The sequence below is a fragment of the Phyllostomus hastatus genome, unplaced genomic scaffold, assembly GCF_019186645.2.
Source record: "Phyllostomus hastatus isolate PE091 unplaced genomic scaffold, TTU_PhHast_1.1 phas_contig_159, whole genome shotgun sequence".
NCBI lineage: Eukaryota > Metazoa > Chordata > Mammalia > Chiroptera > Phyllostomidae > Phyllostomus > Phyllostomus hastatus.
This window is the reverse complement of record NW_025333640.1, coordinates 41,577,613-41,602,225: the sequence shown is the minus strand read 5'-3', so window position 1 is coordinate 41,602,225 and position 24,613 is coordinate 41,577,613. Positions and strand designations below refer to the sequence as shown.

Here is a 24,613-nt window from a genome sequence, read left to right as displayed (position 1 = left end):
GCCCCTGGCCTCAAGGCCAGGGCAGGGGTGGGGGCGTTTCAATAAAGCTGTAATTTGTAATTCTGGATTCCATTTCTCATTTATACATATAAAGCAGGTCTCTACAAATTACTTATAAATTACACACATTTACTTAGTACTTACTACCTGACAGACTAAAGTGAACAAAACACTATTCTTAACCTCAAAAAATTTTCAGTATTGCAGCGATGAACAGTAATTACAATAAAATGTGAAAGGAATGAGCATGGGGGAGGGAGACACCCAGCTCATCAAACAAGGCTTTTGGAAGGACGCAATGTCTAGCCGTAGCGCAAATACCATTAACCATGGAAGATGGCAGGACGGTACTTCCAAATAGGAATCAATATGTACATATACAGACCTGCGGAAATCAGCAAGGCACGATCAGGAGACTCGGAGTAGTGCAATTAAGGCATCAAGTGTAAGCGACTGAAAAAGCGAACAACAGTAACAGGATTCAGAGGCTCTTCCATCTTATGCCGAGTGGTTTTGACTCTGTCTAAAGACAAGAGGAGGCCACCACAGGATTTTCGCTCGATGACAGCCTGACCTGGGACTTACAAAGACTGCTCTGGGGTGGGCTGATGCAGCATGAGTGCTTGCTCCGTGACACAGGTCGCAGGACCGGGCGCAGACCCAGAGAGGCATCACACTGCCTTTCAGAAACACAGCTCCCACATCCTGCATCCCTCCAGCTCACTGCAGGTGCTGGTGCCAAGGGTTAGGGTTAGGAAGGTCCAGAGAAACAAGGCACTCACTGCCAATTCGGGAACAACCAGGCCCCAGCCACCGGGCAGGACTCACATTCTGCAGATGCCCATGAGATGGCCGACAGTGTCAGGCACATGGCAGGGACCCCCATCAGCTCTCTGTAACCACAGCTACCATTTATTCAGTGCAAGCATATGCCAGACACTGGCAAAATGCTCGTAACCTTACAGGTGCAGATACTATTGTTTTACGTTCATTTTACAAAAAAAGGAAACTGTAGTACATGGTAGATAAGCAATTTGCCTAAGTTGCTTATGCAACTTATAAGACCCTAAAGTACAAGGAAGGTTCAGAATTCAAGACTAAGCAGTCAGGACTCTGGTGCTGGTGCCCCACAGTGGCCGCTCCGCGGCTGAGACCGAGCGCCCACTGTGCCGGGCGGGGCTGGACCGGACACTCATCGTCCATCGCCCAGGAGAGCCGGCGCGGGCACCACAACCGACAGATCAGGATGCCTCAGAGGCTGTTCAGGACCTGCCAGTACGATACCTTGTTTTCCTAATTTAAAGGTCTTACTTGTGGGAGTTACAACCTAAAAGAAAGTGAAAGGGTCAAAACTCTCCTAAGTGGCAAGCTAGACGGCAAGGATCAACCCTCAAACACAAAGGCTGATTGGATTTTAGAATATTCACAAGAGCCTTACTTTCTACATTCAAAAAAGAGCCAACACCTCTTCCTTACCATTTAACGGGGGAAAGGTATCTACGAGACGTGTCAGGACATTCCCAGCAAGTCCCCATCTGTCCACCTGTCAAACGATCCCGGGGTCTCCCGGGTCGACCCACCGCTAGGAGACAGTTCAAACGCACGGAAGTGTTTTCAAAGGGGGAGGGGACGGCCACGAAGTGCGGAGCCGCCAGCCCGCTCGCACGACGTGCAGTTAGCACACCCCGCGGAGCGTTCGGCGCTCTCGCCACGTCCGGGCCACTGTTTCCGGGAAGTGCCACACGTGTTTGGTCTTCCTTCCGAATCCCTAACTCGGATGGTTTCTTAGGAAAGCCCGGTTAACGGGCGGCCCCATCTCACCGGCCGAGCCCTGTATCACCAGGGATGAGGAGCCCCAGGCCCCGCCCCCGCGTCAGCCAGGACGCGTCTGCGGGGCCCGCACCCCGGGACCACCCGCCCTGCACGGCGTTCTCACCGCCCGCTCAGCGGTCGCCTCTTCCGTTTCTTCCCCCCGGCCGGCGACACCGCCTCGGCTCCCACGCCCTCAGTCCCGGGAAGCCGGGACGCGCGCACGTCTCCCATCCAGGGCACAAACCCACTTCCAATTTTCCCGCCAAGGGTCCTCACGTCACTACCCAGGAGCCGACCCGACGCTCCGCCCGCGCCGCCATCTCCACCCGCCAATCAAACTTAGCCTCCAGCTCCGACGCCCCGCCCCTGAGCCGCACGCCTGGGACGTAGCGACGGCGCTACGCCTCGGAGCGTCTTTCTGAGGCGTCCGGGAGACCCTGTCGCTTTCTGAGGTGTCGCTGGTCCGATGACGCGGTCACAACCACGACTGTGAGACTCGGGAGACGGAAAGGGCTCCAGGACGCGTCTCTGGCCTGTGTTTTGGGACCTGAAAGGAGTAAGTTCCCACTGGGCCCGAAGCGGCTCAGGTGGGGATATAGGTCAGTGCATCCCGTTGTCTGTCTCCCCGCCACGCCCCCGCGAGCTCGTCAGTGCGCACGCGCGGGGCTGGGGGGCGGAGGCGGGCCGGGTGTCCCGCTGCGTCCCCGCCTGGGACCGGGTGGCTAGGGCGGGAGTCGGAGGGGAAGCTGGGCTACGTCACAGGTTTGAGCTGTGGTGGCCCAAGGAGATCGGAAATGAGGACCTGAATCTTCCCTCTAAGTCACTTTCTTTGTCAGGACTTGAGCCCTTGCGTAAGGACGCAAACCCGGTGCGCCGAGTGCAGGGTGGGGGGGGGGGCGCGCTGCAGGGTCGTTACCTGGCGTGGAGGCGGCGAGGCTGGCACCGAAGGCAGAGGCCAGTCAGCGGCGTCCAGCGCCACGGCTGTCAGCCCTTTCAGCGCACCATGTTCCTTAAAAACCACGGACAGGCTTTCCCGGGGAAATGCGTGCAAGTGTCAAGACACGTGCACAGAGCTTGCCAGGAGAGATTGTGAGCCTTTGAAGTGGCGGAGAAGAGGAAATACTGGTGTCTTGTCTACCACTCTTCCAGGTGCTCGGTGCCCTTCGCAGTCGTTGGGCTGCTTTGCGACTGGGTAACTTGCAGAAAACGGTAACAGTGGAATTGGTCTTGCAGCTCATACCTTCTGCAGTTGTTTCCCTGACCAGTTTTGCATCTATTAACCAATTTATTTCAGCCTTCCTCGGTGCTTATGCTGGGTTGGCCAAAAAGCCCGATAGGTTTTTTCCCATAAAATACACGTTTTTCATTTTCACCAGTAACGTCATTGAGCTGGATATTTGAATATGTCGGCTCCCTCCCACTATTGGCTTCCAGGGGGCAGAGGGCAGAGGTGCTGCTAAACACCTTCCAATGTGTAAGAGCCCCACAGCAAAGGGTCATCTGGCCAAAATGTCAACAATACCAAGAAACTTCACAAACCACTTCTGACATGTTTGGTCAGTCACAGAGCACCTTCTCCATACACTGCAGGAATCATTTTTTTGCGTTTCAGTTGTGTTTTTACCTGTCTTGAAATAAAGCATAATATGCCGAAAATATTGTGTACTTTCTTCAACCTTCAGTATTAAAATGGCTACACAAAAATTCAATTTTGATAAGTTTTTTTTAATGCACGCTGATATGACTGTCACAATACAGTCTAACAAAATTGTTTTGAAAGAAGTTAAAGATGACTAATCACTATTAGGGCCATCTTATGGAGAAAACACTGTGGACTTTTTGGCCAACCCAATATTTGTGTGTGTCTGATTTTTTAATTTGCCTTTGGTTTTTAAAACTACTATTTCCCTGATTAATTACTGAAAAATCTCTTTGTACAAGACTCATAATTTTACCTTACCATTGAAATTTATCGTTTAACAATTTCATGAGCTCCACAGGAATTCCTGAAACCCACCTCAAATTCCATGTACTCAGGTTAAGAGGTCCTGAGTCAGAACACAGAATGGATGCCTGGGGACAGGAGGCGATGTGGGGTCCCCTTGCCTGAGCTCACTGAGCTTTGTCCACATCGCTGAACCTTTGAGCCTCTGTAAAAAGAAATTGGAAAAAAACCACCTCCTGGGGTTGTGAGGATTTAAAACAATGTGTGTAAACTGGTTGTTACACAGTAACTTTTATCCCTTGTCTAAAACTTCTCTTTAGAAGCCAGTTAGATGTCACTGGTTCATTTAAGTTTTTGAAAAATACGTGCTCTGTTACACAATGGTGCTAAGAAACTTCTACTGAGTTTTAGCATCAGTCACAAAATCAGATGTGTTTTAGTTACACAGCTTCTGGGAAGAATGGATGACTGTTACGACAGTTTATAAACTGTCCCCATGTTATAGTGACAGTAGTTGTGGAGAACACCAGATGGAGATAAGAGCCTTTCTGGACATCGAATTGCTAGGATTTGGGGACAGATTTGGTAAATGATAAATGATAATGGTTACATATTATTGAGTGTGTGCTATATAGTAGCAATTTCAAATGTTTTGTGTACATTATTTTGATTAATCTTCACAAAATCCTATTGTGTAGGTATGATTTTTACCCATATTATGTAAAGTCCATAGAGAGATGAGGTGACTTGCTAAAAATCCATGCAGCTAAGTAAATAGCTTGATTGATTAGCTCAGGGGAATATGGATCCTTAAATAAGATGAGGATGGTGAGAAGAACAAGCCTGGGTGGGAAAAACAATCATTTGGAATGAATGGGGTGGCTACACAGCTGTGTGTTATCACCGGACACTGAGAAAGCCGACTGGGCAGCTTCCTGTCCTCCTCGGTCATTGTGCAGAGGAGCGGAATTGTACCAGGCCTTGTTGCCTTCTATTTAACCCATAACTTCCTCTAAAACGAAGGTATATTTTGTTTATCTACAGAGAATAGTTTTTAAATCGCAATTGCAGGCATGTATTATGCACCCAGGCGAGAGTTTCTGACCTAATTCTCCGAGCCACCAAAGTAATTCTTGGGAGAAGCAGTGAAGGAAATTCTCTGGGCTGAGATATGAGGATGATGGAAAACTGGCCTCCTGGAGAATTGTGGCTCGTGTGCAGCTGTCGCTGCGTCTTCAAATGCTGGCTTTGACCAGCAGAGCATTGGAGAGCTGGTAGTCTGCCCTCTGTAATTTCTAGTTTTTTCAGAAAGGAAAGTTAGCAGTGGATCCTGTTATACTAATAATCATAAATACATTTGAATTTTATTTATAATCCCACCCCCTTACAAAAGAACTTGAAATGCTTAACACTTCGCAGTTCATAAGACCCTTTAAACTACATGAGTCAATTATTCAACAGATGTAGAGGTGCAGTCCCTGCCCTCATAGTGTGTACATTCTGTGGGCAGACAGACAAAACCCTAATTCCAGGTGGTGATAAGAGCAGACAGAATGAGAGTGGGGGCTGGGGGTGCGTGGGGGTACAGTTAGCAGGGAGCGAACACCTTAGTTCGAGTCAAGAGAAAGCCTTTGAGCAAGGGACCCTTGCAGGGACCTGAATGAAGTAGCAAGTGATGGCTAAGGATGGAAAGGCTCTGAGGTGAGCAGGGCCTTCGCCTGTTGAAGGAACAGAAAGGTGGTGGGTCCTGGTTGCAGTGAGCTGCTGTTGAGGATTGTGAGAAGAGTCAGTGAGACATCCCCCGCCAGAAGAGTAGGACTTGGGACTTTATTGTGAGTGTGGTAAGAAATCTTTGGAGGATTTTGTGCAAGAGGTTAACAGGCTCTCATACATAAATGTGTGTTGTCTGGTGACTGGATGCTGGTGGAAGGCCAGCTGAAGCTGGCTGAAGTTTGAAGTGCCCACAGAGACTGTGTTGCCTCAGACCAGGTGGTTGTGTTGCTGATTGATTGCCCCCGGGGCGGGGAGGGGGGAGTAAGAATTGGGATTGCCCTCTCTGCAGTTCTGTAATTGGTATTTTGAGGTGTGGAAAACTAGGCAAAAAATAAGCTTGTTAAAATTTTAGAGTTTAATTTTTTCCCATTTTAAATGAGATATAGTTCAGATAAACAAGTAGAGATGTCACATAGATGGTTGAATATTGGAATGGGGAACTAAGGGGAGAAGTCAGGGCTGGAGAATTGAGATTTGTGAACCATCAGTTAAAGCCAAGCAGCTTAAACCGGGACCTTCTGAAAGGATGTGTGTGGGTCTGAAGAGAGCCAGGACTGAGGCCAGTGCTAGGCAGCATCACAGTGGAGTGGGCAGAGCAGGTGAAAGGCAGGGCGGGGGCAGCGGTCCAGAAAAGGAGGTTGGGGAGGAAAAATCTCCTGGAAGCCCCAGGAAGAAGAAAGTCTTTCGGGGAGTTCTCACCTCAGACGCTGCTGAGGTCGGATGGTGGAACTGCCGATGGTCTTCAGGCTCTGCAGAACGGTGGGAGGGAGCCCCTTGGGTGGGCTCAGGTGAGAGTATCGGGTGAAGGGTGTGGCTGCTGCACTGAAATCACCCGCTTGTTTTCTGAGACTAGTTCTCATCTGCAGCTCCATTTTGTGTGTTATGCTAGCATTGTTTAAATAAATACTTCCTTACAGGTCTATGTTAAAAGTGCACACTGGGCTGGTCAGGGGAAGCCTGTTCTAAAGGTCCTCTCGTGCTGACTGTGGACATTTGAAGGGGGCTTTGTGCCCTGTCACTGGGCACAGCATCTGCTGCAGGGACAGGTTCTCGCTGAGACTCAGAGACTCAAGTAGGCATCATCCAGGGCTGTTTACTGAGCTTTACAGGAGGATACGGAAGGCAGCAGATGGGGTAGGGACAGCATTTTCCTGTCCTCTGAGGCCTGCCCCAGCACTTGCCCAAATCCAGCACTTAACCCACAGCTACTGCCCCTTACCTGCCACAGACGTGTGCAGCTTCCACAGAGATGCCAAAGCATCTTAGGTCACCCCAGCATGGGTAAGTTTCAGCTCCCTTTGCCCTCCAGTCTGTTATGTCGTCTGGTCAAGTGGGCCCAAGGTCAGCATACCAGCTGATAGGGTCCAGAGGGGCAGATTCAACTCTCCCCATGTGCCTGAACCCTCCTGTTTCCAAGAAAACCACGAGACTGGACCTTTCCTCAGGCAGGCTTGCATCGACCCAGGCCCAATGTTAAGGCTTTGCTCAGGTATTCATTTTTTGTGTATCTCTCGTGGTTTAATTAAAATGACAAAACTCAATGAATGTTTGAGTAACTCCTGTGTACCAGGGACTGGGGATGGGTGCATCAGTAAAAACACAAAAACCACTGATTTCATCCATTCGGCGCCTAGGAAGGTACAGAAAAGACTTCAGCAAGTGAGGGAGCAGCCATATTACCCCAGTATAGTATGTTTCAGAGCTTCAGGGAGCTAAGGAGCCACTCAGAACAGCTTGAGAGGAGGGGCTGGGAATTGGTGCCCAAAAAATAAATCAGTGGTGGTCTGGGATGGTCACCTGTGAAAGGTGATTCCACAGCTGACCTGTCAAATTCTGCATAGTGAGCTGAAATGAACAGTCTAAAAATTCAACATCAAGAATTAATTATTTTATTGGAAGTTGTATATAAAAATGTGAATAACTTTGAGGTCTGTGGGAATGAAATGTCTGAGTTCCTTAATGTTACACCTTGATTTAAGACTTAAAGTGTAGCTTAGTGGTACAGATTTTATATACTAGGATAATCTGGTTAAAGGAACACAGGCCAATAGTTTATCCAGTTGACTACTCTCCCTTCAGACACTTAAGGACTGATCTAAATTTTCCACTTTTACCAGACTTACATTTAATCTCTTAATTCATAGGAATGGAAATGGAAGAAGGAAACCCAGAAAAGGCAATGGAAGAGGAAAGTACAGAAAAAAAAGAGGTAGAGAAAAAGAAGCGGTCCCGAGTTAAACAGGTGCTTGCAGACATCACTAAGCAAGTGGACTTCTGGTTTGGTGATGCCAATCTTCACAAGGATAGATTTCTTCGAGAGCAGATAGAGAAATCTAGAGATGGATGTAAGTTTGCTTCAATAAGAAAAAATTACTTAAGGCCTAGGTTTCATGGGTGCTGCCATTGACTAACTTATTTACTTCTGAATTAATATGTAATTCTAATATGTACTGTATTGCTTCTATATTATAGTGTATTATATATACTTAGTTGAGAACATGTGCACATATTAACTTCAATTTTAAAAACTACTGTAGCTCATGATTAAGAGCTTAATAGAACTCTAGAAGTTCAGACCAAAGCAGTTATTCCAAAATCCTTCTAAAGACAAATTTTAGAAATTTCATTTACCATGTGTATTTTTCAGATGTGAATGGACAAACATTAGAGACATCTCCCGTGCTTAGGAGTGAAATTCAAGACAAGGCAGTTTCATAAAACAAATTCTGAAACCCCTTTTATTAGCTTTAAAAGGTGGGAAATGTTAAGATTTCTAGCTATGACTACAGGAGATTGAAACTATTTATATTCACTTTTTTACATTTTCATTAGATGTTGACATATCCCTTCTGGTGTCTTTTAACAAAATGAAAAAATTGACCACGGATGAAAAATTAATAGCCAGAGCACTGAGAAGTTCAGCAGTTGTAGAGGTAAGAATTGTTCACATCACACAGTATTTACCTCGCATAATTATACCGGATTACTAACTTTGTGCATGCCTTCACAGCTGGACTTGGAAGGCACCCGGGTGAGGAGAAAGAAGCCTCTGGGCGAGAGGCCCCAGGACGAGGACGAGCGGACCGTGTACGTGGTAAGCCTGCCTTTCCCCAGGCGCTCACAGCCGCCAGGCAGAGCAGAACATTTCAACCCAGGTAACAAGTTCATTGACCAAGAAGTTGAAGAATCCTTGCTTCTAATTTATCTTAGGAGTTACTTCCCAAAAATGTTAACCACAGCTGGATTGAAAGAGTGTTTGGGAAATGTGGCAATGTTGTTTACATAAGTATACCACACTACAAGTCTACTGGAGATCCAAAGGGGTTTGCATTTGTGGAATTTGAGACAAAAGAACAAGCAACAAAAGCTATTGAGGTAGGTCCAGAATCTAAAAAGAAAATAAGCCAAGAAAATTAGCGAGTGTTGAAATGGCAGCAGAATTTTGCTGGTTTTATTTCAGTTTCTTAACAACCCACCAGAGGAAGCACCAAGGAAACCTGGGATATTCCCCAAAACCGTGAAAAATAAGCCCATTCCTGCCCTTAGAGTAGCTGGTGAGTTAAGACCTTTAACTAAAAAATATTTAAGTGGATGTAGTTGCAGTAGTAAACACTAATGTTAGTGTTGTTACAGAAGAAAAGAAGAAGAAAAAGAAGAAGAAAGGCAGGGTGAAGAAGGAAGACCGTGCACAGACCAAAGAGGCAAATGCAGACACAGGGAAGGCGAGCAGTGCTGGCAAAGGGAAGAGACCCAGGACCACGTCAGAGGGCTCTGAAGGGGAGAGCACTGAACCCCAAAAGCCACCCTCAAAGAAGAAAAAAAAGCGGGTTAAAGCTGAAGGGACCAGCTTACCTTTGGTCCCAACAGGGAAGAGGAAACGAAGTAGCTCTGAGGATGCAGGCTGCCCAACTCCCAAATCCAAAGTCAAGAAAATGGACCAGAAAGACAACCTGGAAAAAGCCTCAGAAGTGTCTAAAGAAAACAAAGGTATGACTTTCTTTATAACTAAGGTTGGGACTCAAAACCACTATTTCTTGATTTGTCTTAATTTTTCTGTTACAGTTGTTTCAATTTCCCCATCTTTATTTTGTAGATTTAGAAGTCTCCACTGAAGAGGAAAAGGAGACAGGAGATGTAAAAGAGGGATTGCTCTTAAAAGCTAAAAGGAAGCATAAGAAAAAACACAAGGAGAGGCACAGAATGGGGGAAGAGGTTATTCCCCTGCGTGTACTATCTAAGTAAGTAGGTGGCACGGTCGACAGTCAGCCCAGGCCGTCACCATTGCTAAAGTGCAATTCCAGTTTGTGGTAACAGAGTTGCATATTAGCAACAGTGATGGCCTCAGCCCAGGTCTGCGCACAGCAGGACACGATGGAGGGTCAAAAAGCAACAACCACGCTAAAACATGGAAGCACTTATTTCTATCTGCCAAGCAAATGCCTCCATGTTAAAGTAGTGGGTGTTCTTAACCGACTTAGGGCTTCACTGAAATACACCACAGATGGCAGGTCGGGGTTGAAAAATGCAAAGCAAGACTTACCATCACTAAAACATGGAAGCACTTACTTGTTTAGTTCCAAAGCAAGTACATCCACGTTTAAGTGGTGGGGAGCCTAGTCTCGGGAAATCTTGCAGTCCTGATCTTCCTTTAACCTGTAAAGTGAGCTCACAAAATAAAATTGGGTCCAGAAGTATGGGTTTGGAGACACCTCCACTGAAACATGGAAGCACTTACTTTTGTTTCACACAGCAGGCACTCCCATGTTAGAGCAAAGGGGGTCCCCGTGGCCTCTGGAAATGGGTGAGGTTACCATGCTGCATCCAGAGCAGTAATTGGGACTCACTTCTACTAAAACATGGAAGCACTTACTACTTAGGTCACAGAAAGCACTTCCATGTTAAAGTCAAAGGGAGCCCCTGGACTCGAGGGTGAGAGCCAAGGAGGAGAGAGCGGCAGGCATACCTTCTGGGAGAAAGCTTTTAGTCTTCCTGGACTAGAACCTCCACAGAGTCTTGTCCTCCTCGGGAAGGTTAAAAGGCAAAGGCTTCAGGCTCCTGTATTTATAGGATCCTTAACTCTGAATTCCTTTTGCCTTTTTATCTTTGAGAATCATTAAGAGCCTTTTGATATTCTAATGTCTCAGCTCTCTGGGATGGGATGATCCTGGGTGGGTCTGGAACTTTTTTTTTTTTATTTGAAGTATACAGATGTCAATGTTAACAGCTAAAACCATTACCACAAGATCTCCTCCTTTTTAAAAACCTCTCCTATCTGCTTGTTTGATGGCAGAGATTAGGGTTAACAATAAGGGCTCAGAGGAGCCCGGAGGGCCATTGTGTTTCTGTCTGGAGGGGCTCAAGCTGCTGGAAGAAGCATCTACATGTTAAATGCATGTAAATAAGTTGCTTCCAGGGGGTGTTTTTTCCTTAGGAATTCCTTTTCGTTCTAGTAAATACTAAGGAATGTTATCTCTGAAATTGGAAGCAGTTTAACAAGTAATCTTTAAATTTTAATCTCTCATTCCCCCCCCCCCCAGAAATGACTGTTGTAGTATAGGTTACCAGTTAATTAACTTAAAACTTTTATTTCCAAGAGTTTAAAATTGAAGTATGCTCAAGACTTGAATTGACAAATGAAAAACATTTAATCTGAATGTTGGGGCAAGAGGGCAACTTCCCTATACTTGCTTGCTGGATGGATTTAGAGCTATGGAAATAATGTGAGTGTTTTAAGTAAGTGTGCATATTTAATCATTCGTTATTTCTAATGTACATTTTTATTTTCATTACAGGACTGAGTGGATGGATTTGAAAAAAGAATATTTGGCACTGCAGAAAGCCAGTATGGCTTCTTTGAAAAAAACAATATCCCAAATAAAATTGGAGTCAGGAATGGAAATAGACCATGGAGGAAAAAATGAAAAATGTAAACAATATGATCGTTTTTGTAACATATACATTGTATTATATACTAAAATACTATTTCTGAGTTATTATAGGATAAAGTTTAATTTTCAAAAACTTAAGTATGCAGTTGTCATTAGAAAAATTATTGATTGGCAAGTTGTCCAGACCTGTGACTTATTCTTGATATAAGAACATTTGAAGGGCTCTTTTAAACCAGTATCTTTTATAAGCAGTTATTTAAATTTTCCCTAGTTTTCATAAATCAGACTTAATAACAAGTTCATAGTTTATGAATTAAATTTCTATAGACAAAGGTTATAATTGCTCACTTGTAATTTCATTCCACAGTATTACCCACAAGCAGAAACAAATCAAAACAAGATTCTTGTGAAATCTTTAATATTAGGATTATTTAAATTTTCACATCTGAATTATCATATTGAATATTCTATATTATTCCATGCCTGTGTATTTCTCTGTTAAGTACTTTTTGTTATTCGGTTCAGGGAGAGGGTGCATTGTTTTGTTTTGTTTTTTTTAAGAATTTACAAGTGTTTTCTTCTAAAAGTAACAGTTTGCACTTACGGGTATAATAGTTTTTGCATTTCATTTCATGGTATCAACAACAAGCTGTGTGACTCTGTCAGGGAGGCTTGTTCTGAACCCCAGTAACTTACAGCATAAGTTAATTACATAAATAAGTTTTAAATTAAGTAAATTAAGTATTTAAAGCAACCAAGGAAATGGTGATGTTATTCTAAAGAGACATCCTAAGTGTTAAATGATTAAGTGTAAGTTATTTCTGGCCTTTTTCTACCCAATCAGCGGCAACCGAGGAGTGCTGTTCCCCGAAGGTCCCTCCGGTGGGGCCGCAGTTTGTGAGCGGGGTGATTGTGAAGATCGTCAGCACTGAGCCTCTGCCGGGCAGGAAGCAAGTCAGGGTAAGGTCCAGAGTCCCAGGGTGCTTGGCTCCTCTGTGAGCGTTTGTTTGGAATGTGGAAAACACGTTGCAGTAGAATTTGTTCCTCTGGTGCTTGTGGGGTTTGAGTCCACAGTGACTCTTAAATTCTACTTGAAGCAGAATCGAAAGACCGAATTCCTGGCTGGGTCACCTTTGCTGTGAGCACGAGCGCCCTTCCACAGGGAAGTTGCGGTTTCTGTGTGTTGATGGGCGCCCCTAAGGACGGTGGCTGTGCGACGGAGACCCGGCTGTAGTCAGTTTGTTAACTGGAGGAGTGGATGCACTAAAATGCTCTCCCAGTATCCCATTTTTAGGGGACTATTTCTTTTTTTGTTTTCAGAGAAATAGATTTTAGAAAAATACTCAGTGCCAACATTTTTAGAATATTTAATCAACATTAGGCTTGGTCTGAAATTATTTTAAAACGGTAATTATCTGCTTGTGTCAGGTTTTGAAGCAAACTGGATCCTTTTCGTTTTCACTAGCGTTCTTAGCTTTCAGTAAACTCCTAAAAGTTTTTTCACCCCATAAAAGTCAAAATTATTTTGGAGTAAAAGAGATAATAGGTATATGTTTTTTCTTCGCTTGTATTTAGTGTTTTTGTCTGTTGATGAATCCTATTGAGAATTACAGTTTTTTTGTTTTGGAGGGAAAAAAGCCTTTTTTAAAATTTTATGTTAAATCTTTTTTGGTATTTTCAATCCATGCTCATTGTTTAAAAAATTTGAAGCAATTACAGAAAAGTGTCAAGTATTTTGAAAAAAACGACGAGTTTTGTGTGCATGTTCAAATATATCCAGAGTTCTCCATAATTTACATTGCAAGTACTGTTCGACAGTCTTTTTTTCCACTTCATGTAATTCATCTAACAGCTTTTTGAACACTAGGACAGCAATATTCCTTTCTTACTGATGTATTCTTTGGTGAGGCAGTACAGTATTTTATTTACCCTTAGACTGTCACCCAGTTAGGTGAGAAGGTGTTCAACGTAGCCGAGACAAGTTGTAGTATGTTTTGATTTTTGTCCTTACACTAGTCACACTTTAACTTGCATAACCATTCAGTTGCTCACTGTAATCAGCACCCTTTCTCTGAAACCCTCTCCTAAAATTCTGTTGCTGTCACTAATTCGTGAGTTTAGAGTCTCCTTGTAATACTGATGAGGGGTTTGGTCTGTTCCAAATTGATATTACCAGCTTGCAGTGCATTGTAGCAATGTCGAATTTCACATAGGTGGGATAAACTTGAGGATGTAAATGCTGCTGCAGTTGGTTAGATTGCAGAAGATTTAATAGAAAAACTACTCAACGTTTGTTACTTGAAATGACTGACAGATTTATGTCAATTATAAATTCTTCATTTATGGTCATCAATCATAAAATAACTATTAATCAAGTTCATAGCTACTTACACTGTGTGAAACAAAACTGAGCTGTGAGGGTGCTGACTGCTGGTGACTTGCCCAGTGGGAGTCCAGACTAATTGTCTTTCTGGGGAGGTTTTGCAGCCCAGAGATTACGCTGACATTGTAATGCATATTTCGTAACTATCTGGAATGGTGGTGCTCTAATAAGTTACATAAATCAATTACCTGGCTATACTACCAGTGAATGGCCAGATTTTATCAACTCAACCTTTTGTGTAAATTTAGTACTATCAACTAGGTAAAGAAATGGGAAAGACTGACAATTATATTTTTTTTCTCTCTCTCTCTCTCTCTCTCTCTCTCTCTCTCTCTCTCTCTCTCTCTCTCTCTCTCTCTCTCTCATTGAATTGGCAAACATTTATTAAGTGCCTCCATTGTGATAGGCAGAATGGTAAATGTTAAGACTTAGTCCCTGGCTGCTGCAGACTCACAGGTGTTTACATACATACATACCGTTCATTATCAACTACTAACTTCCTTCATTCTTTGATGAAATAAGATTTCTCTGTTTCTCAGTTCTGTCTGTAATTCAGACTTTAAAACCCCAACTCTAAAATCAATCTAAATGAGTCATGGCTTGAAATTTTGGGACAAAGGTAAAGGGTATGAAATGGTTACCTTTCCTTTTTTGGGGGGGGGATATATTCAGTTACTTCTTTAGCTTTATGAATTGATTTTGATAAATGAGGAATTAGTGTAACATTCCTGCATAATTACATTGTATTTACTGTAGAACCTGCCGTGAAGAGATGATTCCAAATGCAGGAATGCTGTTAATTGGCCTGCACAGCAGGCCTCGGAGGGGGGAGGACTTCCACTCTTGCGGGACTGCAGCTAGTTTTGGAGGCTGCTTAGGTGTTCCACCAAAAACGAAGGGTTTTTGAGCTGTGTTTTTAAAGACCCACTCAGGAACCTCGAATTTTGAATTCACTGAAACTTTTTGTTTTGCATGAATTGCTGTAAAAAGTTGAATGTTGTCATGTGTATTTTAAGTCATAAGTTATTTTGACTTGTTATAGGTGAGGAGAAACACACCTTCCACCACAATCCATTGTAAGGTTTTTAATTTTGTTTTTAGTTCTGTTTCTTACTCTCACTACACCCAGACTTGGCACCCCCCTTGTTGACGTGGGGATGGAAAGGAGATTTTTGTTCATTCTGCTCTACGAACCTGTTGTCCTTATGCAACGTTTTTATTCTAGTGAGATTTTTAAGGATGTGGTTGAGTTAAAGAAAGTTATGACTAGAGTAGATGTCAAATTGGTTCTCAAGTATGTCCATGTCAATTTTTAAGAGTATTTGCTTATATTTTAGAAAAGATGTTGATGTAGGATACTTGTCATTTTAAGCTTCAGGTGGTATAACACATTCTAACATAACCGTGATAAAAACTTTAGCATCCTTAGGAAACTTTTTCATTTACATTTCACCTTTCTAACCTCTTCTGCAGGACACCTTGGCAGCAGTTTCAGAGGTGGTTTACGTCGATTTGCTGGAAGGAGACACAGAATGCCATGTGAGATTCAAATCCCCTGAGGATGCACAAGCAGTAATAGATGCACATGCAGAAATTAAAAAGAAATACTGCTGGAAACTCGAGATTCTTTCTGGTAAAACTTCATGGAATCTTCCTTTTTTTAACAATGGTTTTGTGGGGTGCTTGTATTATATTTTCTGAGTTTGGCTAATGAAATGAATATTTTTTTGGTACTCTTAAATGCATAAAGTAGCATTAAATACAATCTGACAACTATTCCATTTCTTTTGAGAGTGCAATGCCTCGAATATGCTTCCTCATGTGTGCCCTTCTGTTCAGTGATCAATGTTACTGTTTGTTTTTAAGGGGATCATGAACAGAGGTATTGGCAGAAGATCTTGGTAGACAGACAGGCAAAACTGAACCAGCCTCGGGAAAAGAAAAGAGGCACTGAGAAGGTAATCAGTTACTCTCATTTTGTTTTCATTTAGGTGTTTGTGTGTGTGTGTGTGTGTGTGTGTGTGTTGTTTTGTTTTATTTTGTTTTGTAGCCTTAACTGTTTTTGGAGGCTGACATACTTCTGAAAGTGATGTATGCTCCTAAAATATCCTTGGTTTTGCTGTACATAACAGATGTTTACATGGTATATCCTGTACATTAAATTGAGAGGGAATTCTTATTCTCTAGATTTTGAAATACATGAAATTAGAATTATTTTCCCACACGTGTGTGATTTAATTTAGAGTTCCCTATTTCTCCTTCCTTTTTTTTAATGAGTGATATAACTTAAAGCAGTCTTGATTTCTGGCCGCTGTGTTTTCAGTTGGGTGGTAAATGATTCTTTAAACATTGTCTTAAGGGCAAAGATACAATGTATTTAGAGTGTGGCTTTTAAGGATGTGAGCCTTCAGAGATAAGATTGAGCAACTTTATGCATGATGTTCCCTACATCAGCGATAAGCTTTGTTACTTTTTTCTAGAACAGTCAATAGGTGATGTAAACAAGTTTAAATACATTAAATAATGTAAAGCAAGCTTCTCTTTCAATCATTTTATTTTAAATGACAATGAGTGATTTATTAAATCATGGTTTCTAGTGAACTGTCAAGTATATTATTTTAAAACAGATTGTAATGCGTGTGAAAGCTAGTGCATTTTAAAGTGCTTAGACCAAAACAGGGCACGTGATAACTAAATAACTATTATCAAAATTTTTAAATGTAAATTATTATAGTCGGGTAAACCTACAAAAATGTACATCCTTTTCTCGTTGGCTAGCACTTAAAAAGTCACACTTTCTGTATTCTAGGTTTATTAGTTTGGATTTGTATTTATAAAATTATTTTTTCCTTAAACTTAAAAATAAGGTGTTTTTCATCAGCTTTCCGTCACCTGCATTCATTGAAATTTAAGGTGATTTGGGGGGAGGTTTCCTACTGGTCTTTGTTAATTCTGTTTCCCTGAATGCAGACATTTGCTCAAAAGCTAGGCCTCCTTCCTTCCTAAGCGCCCTTTCAGGTCTGGGAGCAGTTAATCTGAAAGCCTGCTGGGGATTATTTAAATGTTAAAGTCATTAATCCAGAATTTAGCACCAAAATGAAATGGAATCACTCTGTTAAATAATACTTTACCTTTAATTGGTGTGTAATTTTATGTAAATTTTATATTTGTAAAATTAATTTTTTTTTTTTTTTCAGAAAGATCCCATTTTTGTAAATTTTTTTAAAGATTTTATTTGTTTATTTTTAGAGAGAGTGGAAGGGAAGGAGAAAGAGCGGGAGAGAAACATCAATGTGTGGTTGCCTCTCAGGTGCCCCCCATGGGGACCTGGCCTTCAACCTAGGCATGTGCCCTGACTGGGAATTGAACTGGCGACCCTTTGGTTCATAGACACATGCTCACTCCACTGAGCCATACCAGCCAGGGCCCATTCTTGTAAATTTGAGGCAAGGAAGTAAACACTGGGAGTTTTATAAATTGGGTTGAAGCACCATGAGAAGCTCTGTCACTGAATCATGGGGTCCTACCAACCCCACTTAGCTGTTGCACCTGCAGGCTTGTCCTCAGAACAGCCAGGTGGCTCCTGTGTGGTGAAGTGAAAAATACAGGAGCCATAGGAAGCAGGTACTGCCAGGCTTTTCAGAGGAGAGGGTGGACCACGGTTCGCTTGTCATCTGACTTTTCTGTTGGCTCATTTGGTGAATATTCATTTAAATTTTATTTATTTATTTTTGTAGAGAGGGATAGGAGGGAGGGAGAAAGAGAGAAACATTGATCAGTTACCTCTTGCATGTCCCCAACCCGGGACCTGGCCTGCAACCCAGGCATGCGCCCTGATGGGGAATTGAACTGGAAACCTTTCGGTTTTCGGGACAATGCCCAACCCACTGAACCACACCAGCCAGGGCTAGTTAATATTTGTGAGTGTCCATTGTGGTTAGCACTCACTGAGGATACAGCCGTGAAGGACAAGCACAGTCAGGTGGTGACAGTGTTGTGCAGAAAATTCCATGAGGTTCTGCATGGTAGCTACTCATCAGCTGGGTTTTTCCGGGACCTCAGGAGAGGGAGGTAGCAGCCAGAGCACTCGGGCACAGCTCCCCAGGGCGGCCATGGGAGGTGCAGAGGCCTTGACCGGAGGGTGACGGCGAGGGGTCGAAGCTGGAGAGCGGGGCGCAGGCACCTTGGTAAGGGGAGGTGCATTACCCTGAGGAGGTTAGCAGCCCCCAGTGAGACAGAGATGCTTTCCCGGCATGACAGCCCAACCTGGTCCATAGCTGAGTGAAGGGAAGAATATTTGAATTTTTGTTGTTTTTATCAAATGGTGGTTTTCTGTAAGTTACTGATGTCAGACATTCAGCAGGTAAAGGCAGAATTCATAAAATTCATGAAGAGCGTGTGGATGTGACAGCTTTTACATCTTGACTCGCTTCACTGAGGAACAGGCCTTTAGTGTAACCTAGCAGTGACTCCCTGCCAGTAGCCACATGTCCCCAGACACTTGAAAGAACCTGTGTTGGTGATGGCTCATTAGAATCTGTATTTTTATGAGAATGAGATTTTCATTTTTTCCAAAGCCAAATAAAACATGTAAAATGTTTCTAGATTATTTAGACATTTTTATTGGTCTTCTTCATTCCACATAATTTCATGCCACCTTTGAAAATATTCTTGTTTGTGTTCTGGTGTAATAAATATCGAATAAGTACTCTGAGTAGCAGATTGTATTTGGGATATTTTCATGTTTAAATTTGTAAGCAAACCTTTGGATAGCAGTCAGCCTGAGACATGCCGTCTCATTCCAGTAGCGTGGGAGTCTTCAAGCCCAGTGTGCTCACTGACCGCACAGCCTGTAGGGAGTGTCTGTGGGGGTCACCACACAGACCCAGGGCAACAGGCAGCAGCAAACAGGTGTGGGTCTTGAACCCTCCTAGCAGGTAACAAAAATTGCCTGCATGGAGTGTGGCTGTTCTTAATTGAAAAATTGTTAGTGATCTGGCATTAAAGTAGGAGGGTTTTAGCTAATTTAAAGATTTAACACCTATTCTACTTAGAAAATCATAATCTTGACAGTTCTTTCTGTCGTTGATTTGACCTAAGCCTTACTATCTTATTTGTCTTTCTCTCTGTCTTTTGAAAAAAAATTTATTCTAGCTGATAGTTGTATAATTTTTCTAGTCATAATTATCTTTTTGTTTTTAGGTACACAATACATTCTCATTTCTGATTTCTTTCTCTGTAGTTGATCACCAAAGCTGAAAAGATCAGACTTGCAAAGACTCAACAAGCAAGTAAGCACATTAGATTTTCTGAGTATGAATGAAAAAAATGTTGGTTCATCTCTTAAGATTTCACTGGATGCTTGAGCTGCTCTTAAGAAATGCATTTTCATTATATTAGTAGTGCATAATGAATTTTTTTAACTTACATCTACTTACAAGAACTTGTAAATAAGATTCTTTTTGTAGCAACAAGTACATTGTAAACCATGCTTTTTAATTAAACATTTTATGTGTGAAATTATCTTACATAAATCAACTTCAAAGTGACTTAGTAAATAAATGCCTTGAACATTATTGTTATTTTGTTGTTCTTATATTACTAAAATAATAACACTTGCCACATGAAAAACCAGTACTACATAAAAACATCATTGAGAAACAGGAGCAGGCTTTCCCTGCACCTGTTTTGTAGCGTGCTTTTGCATTCTAGGTATCATGCGTACCTGCTCAGGTTGACTCTACGGAGACATGTACATGATCTTTTGTTCTGTTGATTGCACTTGGCCTGTCTGAGTTTCCACTGAACAGACCCTATGACCTGTTTTCAATTAAAATATCCAGTTTCAAAAGCATTGCCTTTGGATTCCATAAGTGAAGACAGAATAAAATGTACCCGATACTAAGAACACATGGACGGGAATCCAGGGGCTGGCATTAGCATGACTCAGGTCTCCCGTGTTATCCAGGAAGTCCCAGGCTGGAGCAGGGGAGGCCTTCCCAGAGCCGCCCCCACCTTCACCCCGGGGGCCTGTGCCACTTGCGACTCGGTCTCCCCAGAGTGTGTGGAAAGGCCCTGGGCAACCTGTGGCTCATTGCTCAGGCCCAGAGCGCTGTTCCAGCAGCTCTGTCCAGAGGTGGGCCCTTGTCTGGCTGCCCCTCTGGTGCGCTGTGGGGGCTTGCAGCCAGAGATTGGAAGAGGTGACCCCCTCTCTTGTTGGGGTCACATACCTATTTTTGGAAGCTTATTCCTTCCAAAAATAGGTCTCCTGGCGGCTCACTCATTCTCCTCTATCCATGAAGCAGAGCTGGTAGGCATACTGAATGAGGGAGAGAAAGACCTAACTAATAGTTGCTCAACACTGCTGTGAGCATTGTGACTCCCTATGCTCCAGCTGATCCAGAATCATCAACAGTAAACGTATGTTCCAAGAGCTCAGTTGACCTTAGTAAGATGGTCTTAAGGTGACTTTGGACGGGTTATTAGGTAGAATTTCAGAAAGTCTCCCCCTGGCAGTCTTAAGACAACATAAGTGCTCCCTAGACAAATGCCTGAGTGTGGACACAGGAGATGACAGGGAAGCAGTTCAGACTCCGATCCCTCTCTCCTGGAGCTTCTGCCCCAGGAACAGGGAGAGACAGTAAGTGAGAATAAGTGAAAATCACAGTTTGTGGGATAAGTCCTAGGGACAAACAAAGGTGGAGGAGGAGAAACTCCATTCACTTACACTTGCATTTATTCTTGAATTCATTTAATGGAATATTTATTCCATTAAATATCAGACAAGGACACTGTAGGCATTAGAACTACAAAGAAAAGGTAAGGCCCCTGCCCTGGGGATTTGCAGCCCTGGGAATGCAGGGTGACGATCAAGACTGTAGGTGACAGTCAAGTCCTCATTGTCCAGGATCTTGCAGGTCTCTGTGGGCCTGTAATCTGTGGGTAAGTGAACACCCTTCTTTTCCCAGCACTTTAAATAGTAATTGCTTAATAAATATTTGTTTAAATGAGTTCAGTAGAATGTGTGTTGCAAATGTTATGATTTAGTCGTATGAAGGGTATTTTCATTCTCAGGTTGCGGATTCTCAGGATTCACATTTCTGTTTTTAAAGTGCCTACTGTGTACCTATCTTTGTGCCTCTCAGCAGAGTTTGCTTCCTGAACTGTGAAACTGATTGTTATTTAATCACCTTGCAGTAGCTCAGTATCACTTTCACAAAACAAAATCTTATTGGCCCTTGTTGTTAATATGTTTGCTGTGTTACCTCAGTAAAGTGGTGCTTTTATTATCACCACTTTCAAGTGAAGAAACTGAAGCACTTGTCAAAGGTCCTGGTTACTGGCTGGCGTGGGGTCTGGACTCTCCTGCTCCAGACACCAACCTCAGTCCCACCCTCTTGCCTTCCTTCTTTCTTCCTCATTTCCTTATCTGCAGCCACTGCTGTGCAGACATGCACATACTGTCACTTGGGTCGTCTGGTCTGTGGGGACTTGTGCTCAGACACAAGTCTCTGCTGCAGTGAACACCCCATCTCAGCACAGACCCTGGAGGAGCTGGTGGCCGAGGGGTGTGGGGCCGTACATCTGAAACAGCACAGGGGGCTGTGCAGCTCCTCACGTTTTAAGCAAGTGGGCCAGGGTGCATTCAGGCACTTCTTACGCTAAACTGTCATTCATACCGTATCTAATTGGTCTTTCATTTTTCCTGTTCTGAGAGGCAAGAATGCATGTCACTAACATGTGAGTCCCTGATCACTCATGAGCTTGGTGAACGTTCACCAAGTTCACTCATGAACTTTCCACGTGCTTGTTAACTCTGTCCTCAGTGAATTACTCTCCTGTGTTTTTTATAGGATGGATTTTACTACTGATTGGTATGAAAAACTTTATGTAATTATTAACATCTCTATAAATATAAAATGGCTTTCCCATATGGGGTGTCTGTGAGTCCTGCATGTCTGTGCTCTGCTTCTTGCCCTCTGAGGTCCAGAGATGGTGTGGGACAGCAGTATTTCTGGGTTAGCATGAGGTGGTTCTTTGCAGCCAAATACAACCTCAATTAAAGCAGTGCTTTTCTTTAAAAAGACAGATCACACATTTGATTTGTTAAGTGTCTTGGGAAGCTTGTAATATAGAAGAGCAACAAGAATGGAAATTAGACGGCACACCAGGAAGGCAACCCTGCCTCTTGGGCTTTTCCCACAGTTGTCTGGTGACTTCCCAGATGCTGGCACGCAGACAGGCGGCCCAGCACACAAGGCAAAGGGAACAGCATCCCAAGCAGTGCAGGTCTAAGGCATGATTCATAGCACACAGACTGGATCATCACCTGAGTGGGGACTTCAGGGACAGAGACTAAATAGGAGTCTCTAGGTGGGGTCTGCCCCCCACACAAAAAATTTTGCAGTTGTCATAGGACAGGTGGCTTTCCCTGACTCAGGAATACTCCAAGCAGTGCTCAGAGCTGTCATCATGGCTGGACTCCACACAGCCACTGAGACTTTCAATTGGCTCAGTCTTGAGTACCAAGGCTGGGTCATAAGGAAAGTGGGGTGGTTTTGGTTTTAACCCTATGGATCAATGAGGAATAGAAAAATAGGCAAGGATTAGGAAGTACAAACAGGCAATAAACATAAACATAGTGAATAGACACATAAACACACATTAGGAATGAAGGAAATATAAACAAAAGTAGAATGTGCACCCTCCCATCTTTCCTGATTGATTAGAATGACAAAAATAAAAGGATTGGTATTGTCCAGTGTGGTCAGGCATAGTGCTTTGTGAATTGATATGATTGTATTGAAAGAAAATTTGACAAATCAAAATAAAAGAGTATATACTATAAACGCAGTCTACAGAAAACAAACTACAAACGACTGTGGCTTGAAGGTATGTGAAAATACAATCTGCATTCATAATAGGAAAAATCACAAGTAAAAACTACCAAAAGGCCATTTTCCACGTACTAAATTGGCAAAGATCACAGTTGTGTGGTTTTTTGTAAAGGTTTTATTTATTTACTTTTAGAGAGTGGGGAAGGAAAAGAGAGAGGGAGAGAAACATTGATGTGCAAGAGAAACATCAATCAGTTGTCCTTCGCACATGCCCAAGTGGGTACCTGGCCCTGGCTAGCAACCCAGGCATGTGCTCTGGCTGGGAGTTGAACCAGAGACCCTTCAGTTTGCAGTACAGCACCCAACCCACTGAGCCACACCAGCCAGGGCAAGAGCACAAGGTTTTAGAGCATATGTACCCTGCTGTTGAGAATGTCAGGAAGCAGGTACTTTCTTTTGCAAATGTTCATTACTTGATAAAAATATGTTTAAAAATGTAATTATTAGTATATTTTAGCTATTTCAAAATGAATGTGGAATCTGACAGTATGACTTCAGCATATTTTCATATTACAAAGGAAATTATGCAGTTCTTTTAGGGGAGGTGATAAGATGTGCAGAGAAACAAAGCCAGCCCCTTCCTGTCCACAGGGGTAGGCCAGGCCTTGAAGAGCATGCAGGTGTGTAAGACAACGTTGCAGTCGGGTCTTTGTAGGAATTTCTTTCTTGGAACTATCTGTAGAGATTGCTGTAGAAGCAAATAGGCATATCTCTTTAGGATAAAGAAATCCAAAGCTTATGTACATTTTTTCTTTATTTAATTAATTTATAGTTACTTGGAGCTGCACAGTTCAGTACACATGTGGCTGTTAAATTCTTGAAATGTGGTTAGGTCAATTCAGGTGTAAGTATAGAATATATATGTCGATACCAACTTTTTGAAGACTTGGTATAATTATAAGATGTTATTAATCTTTCATATTGAAAACATTGAAATATTTTTATTTGTGTATTAAATATCTTTTTTAATGCCTTTAATCTTTTTTTAAGATTTTATTTATTATTTATTTTTTAGAGAGGGGAGAGAGAGAGAAATATCAATGTGCGGTTGCTGGGGGTCATAGCCTACAACCCAGGCATGTACCCTGACTGGGAATCGAACCTGCGACACTTTGGTTCACTAAATATCTTATTAAAACAAATTTTACCTGTTTCTTTTTACTTTTTCAGTGTGGCCACTAGAAAATTATTTTATGTGGCTTACACTACATTTCAGTAGTAAGCCATATTGGACAGCCAATATGGAGGAACTACAGTGCAGCCAAAAACCAATGGTAGTATTGAGAGTAATCACTGGTCCTGACTCAGTTACTCAGATGAAAGAATCATCTATGAATGTCAAGCACTTCGGTCTCTACAAAAGGCTCAGCTGATGACAGGAAAAGAAAGGGCTGTTTTACGTCTTGAATCCACTTGATAAGCCTCTTGCTTTGGTCTGTTTTGACTGGAATACACCCGGACTTGTGCTTCCGGAAGTCCTGCGTGCTGTGACTGAGTAACGGCTGTCCGGCTTCTTGGAGTTTGTGTTACTTTCTTCTACTTGAACATTTTATGGAATCACTTACAGAGTAACCATTCAAACACGTACCTGTCTAATCCTTATTCATTTTTTAAAGATTTTGTTTATTTTTAGAGACAGGAAAGGGAAGGAGAAAGAGAGGGAGAGAAATATCAGTATGTGGTTGCCTCTCCCATGCCTCCTACTGGGGACCTGTCCCACAGCCCCAGGCATGTGCTCTGACTGGGAATTGACCCTTTAGTTCTCAGCCCGAGCTCAATCCACTGAGCTATATCAGCCAGGGCTCATTCTTATTTTTTTTTTAAGATTTTATTTATTTTTATTTTTAGAGAGGGAAGGGAGATAGAGAGAGAAACATCAATGTGCAGTTGCTGGGGGTTATGGCCTGCAACCCAG

General features: G+C 42.8%; 2 protein-coding genes across 8 annotated transcripts in view; one reads left to right on the top strand and one right to left on the bottom strand.

Annotated features, from left to right (window-relative positions):
• Nucleotides 1-2,072, bottom strand: part of ZGRF1 (zinc finger GRF-type containing 1) — a 51,195-nt gene extending 49,123 nt beyond the window's left edge. The window contains exons 1-2 of one of the 3 annotated variants that reach the window (XM_045831267.1): nucleotides 1,937-2,072; nucleotides 386-453 (exon numbers count right to left, since the gene is read on the bottom strand). The gene's annotated coding sequence lies outside the window, so the exon portion shown is untranslated. Of the gene's footprint in view, nucleotides 1-385; nucleotides 454-1,476 lie in introns of all 3 variants that reach the window. The other 2 variants (XM_045831269.1, XM_045831268.1) reach the window with 2 other exon arrangements.
• Nucleotides 2,073-2,225: 153 nt separating this feature from the next.
• LARP7 (La ribonucleoprotein 7, transcriptional regulator) lies at nucleotides 2,226-19,377 on the top strand. 5 transcript variants are annotated; one of them, XM_045831227.1, is made up of 13 exons: nucleotides 2,226-2,411; nucleotides 7,675-7,875; nucleotides 8,363-8,463; nucleotides 8,541-8,624; nucleotides 8,741-8,905; nucleotides 8,991-9,084; nucleotides 9,164-9,517; nucleotides 9,624-9,768; nucleotides 11,323-11,456; nucleotides 12,263-12,378; nucleotides 15,275-15,434; nucleotides 15,668-15,759; nucleotides 19,044-19,377. In XM_045831227.1, the coding sequence occupies exons 2-13, from the start codon at nucleotides 7,677-7,679 to the stop codon at nucleotides 19,122-19,124; spliced, it is 1,725 nt and encodes a 574-aa protein (XP_045687183.1). In that variant the 5' UTR covers nucleotides 2,226-2,411; nucleotides 7,675-7,676; the 3' UTR covers nucleotides 19,125-19,377. The 5 variants fall into 5 exon arrangements, with proteins under 5 accessions (XP_045687183.1, XP_045687184.1, XP_045687187.1 ...); XM_045831228.1 differs by having other exon boundaries at nucleotides 2,227-2,368; XM_045831231.1 differs by lacking the exon at nucleotides 2,226-2,411 and adding an exon at nucleotides 2,545-2,663.
• Nucleotides 19,378-24,613: the final 5,236 nt, after the last annotated feature.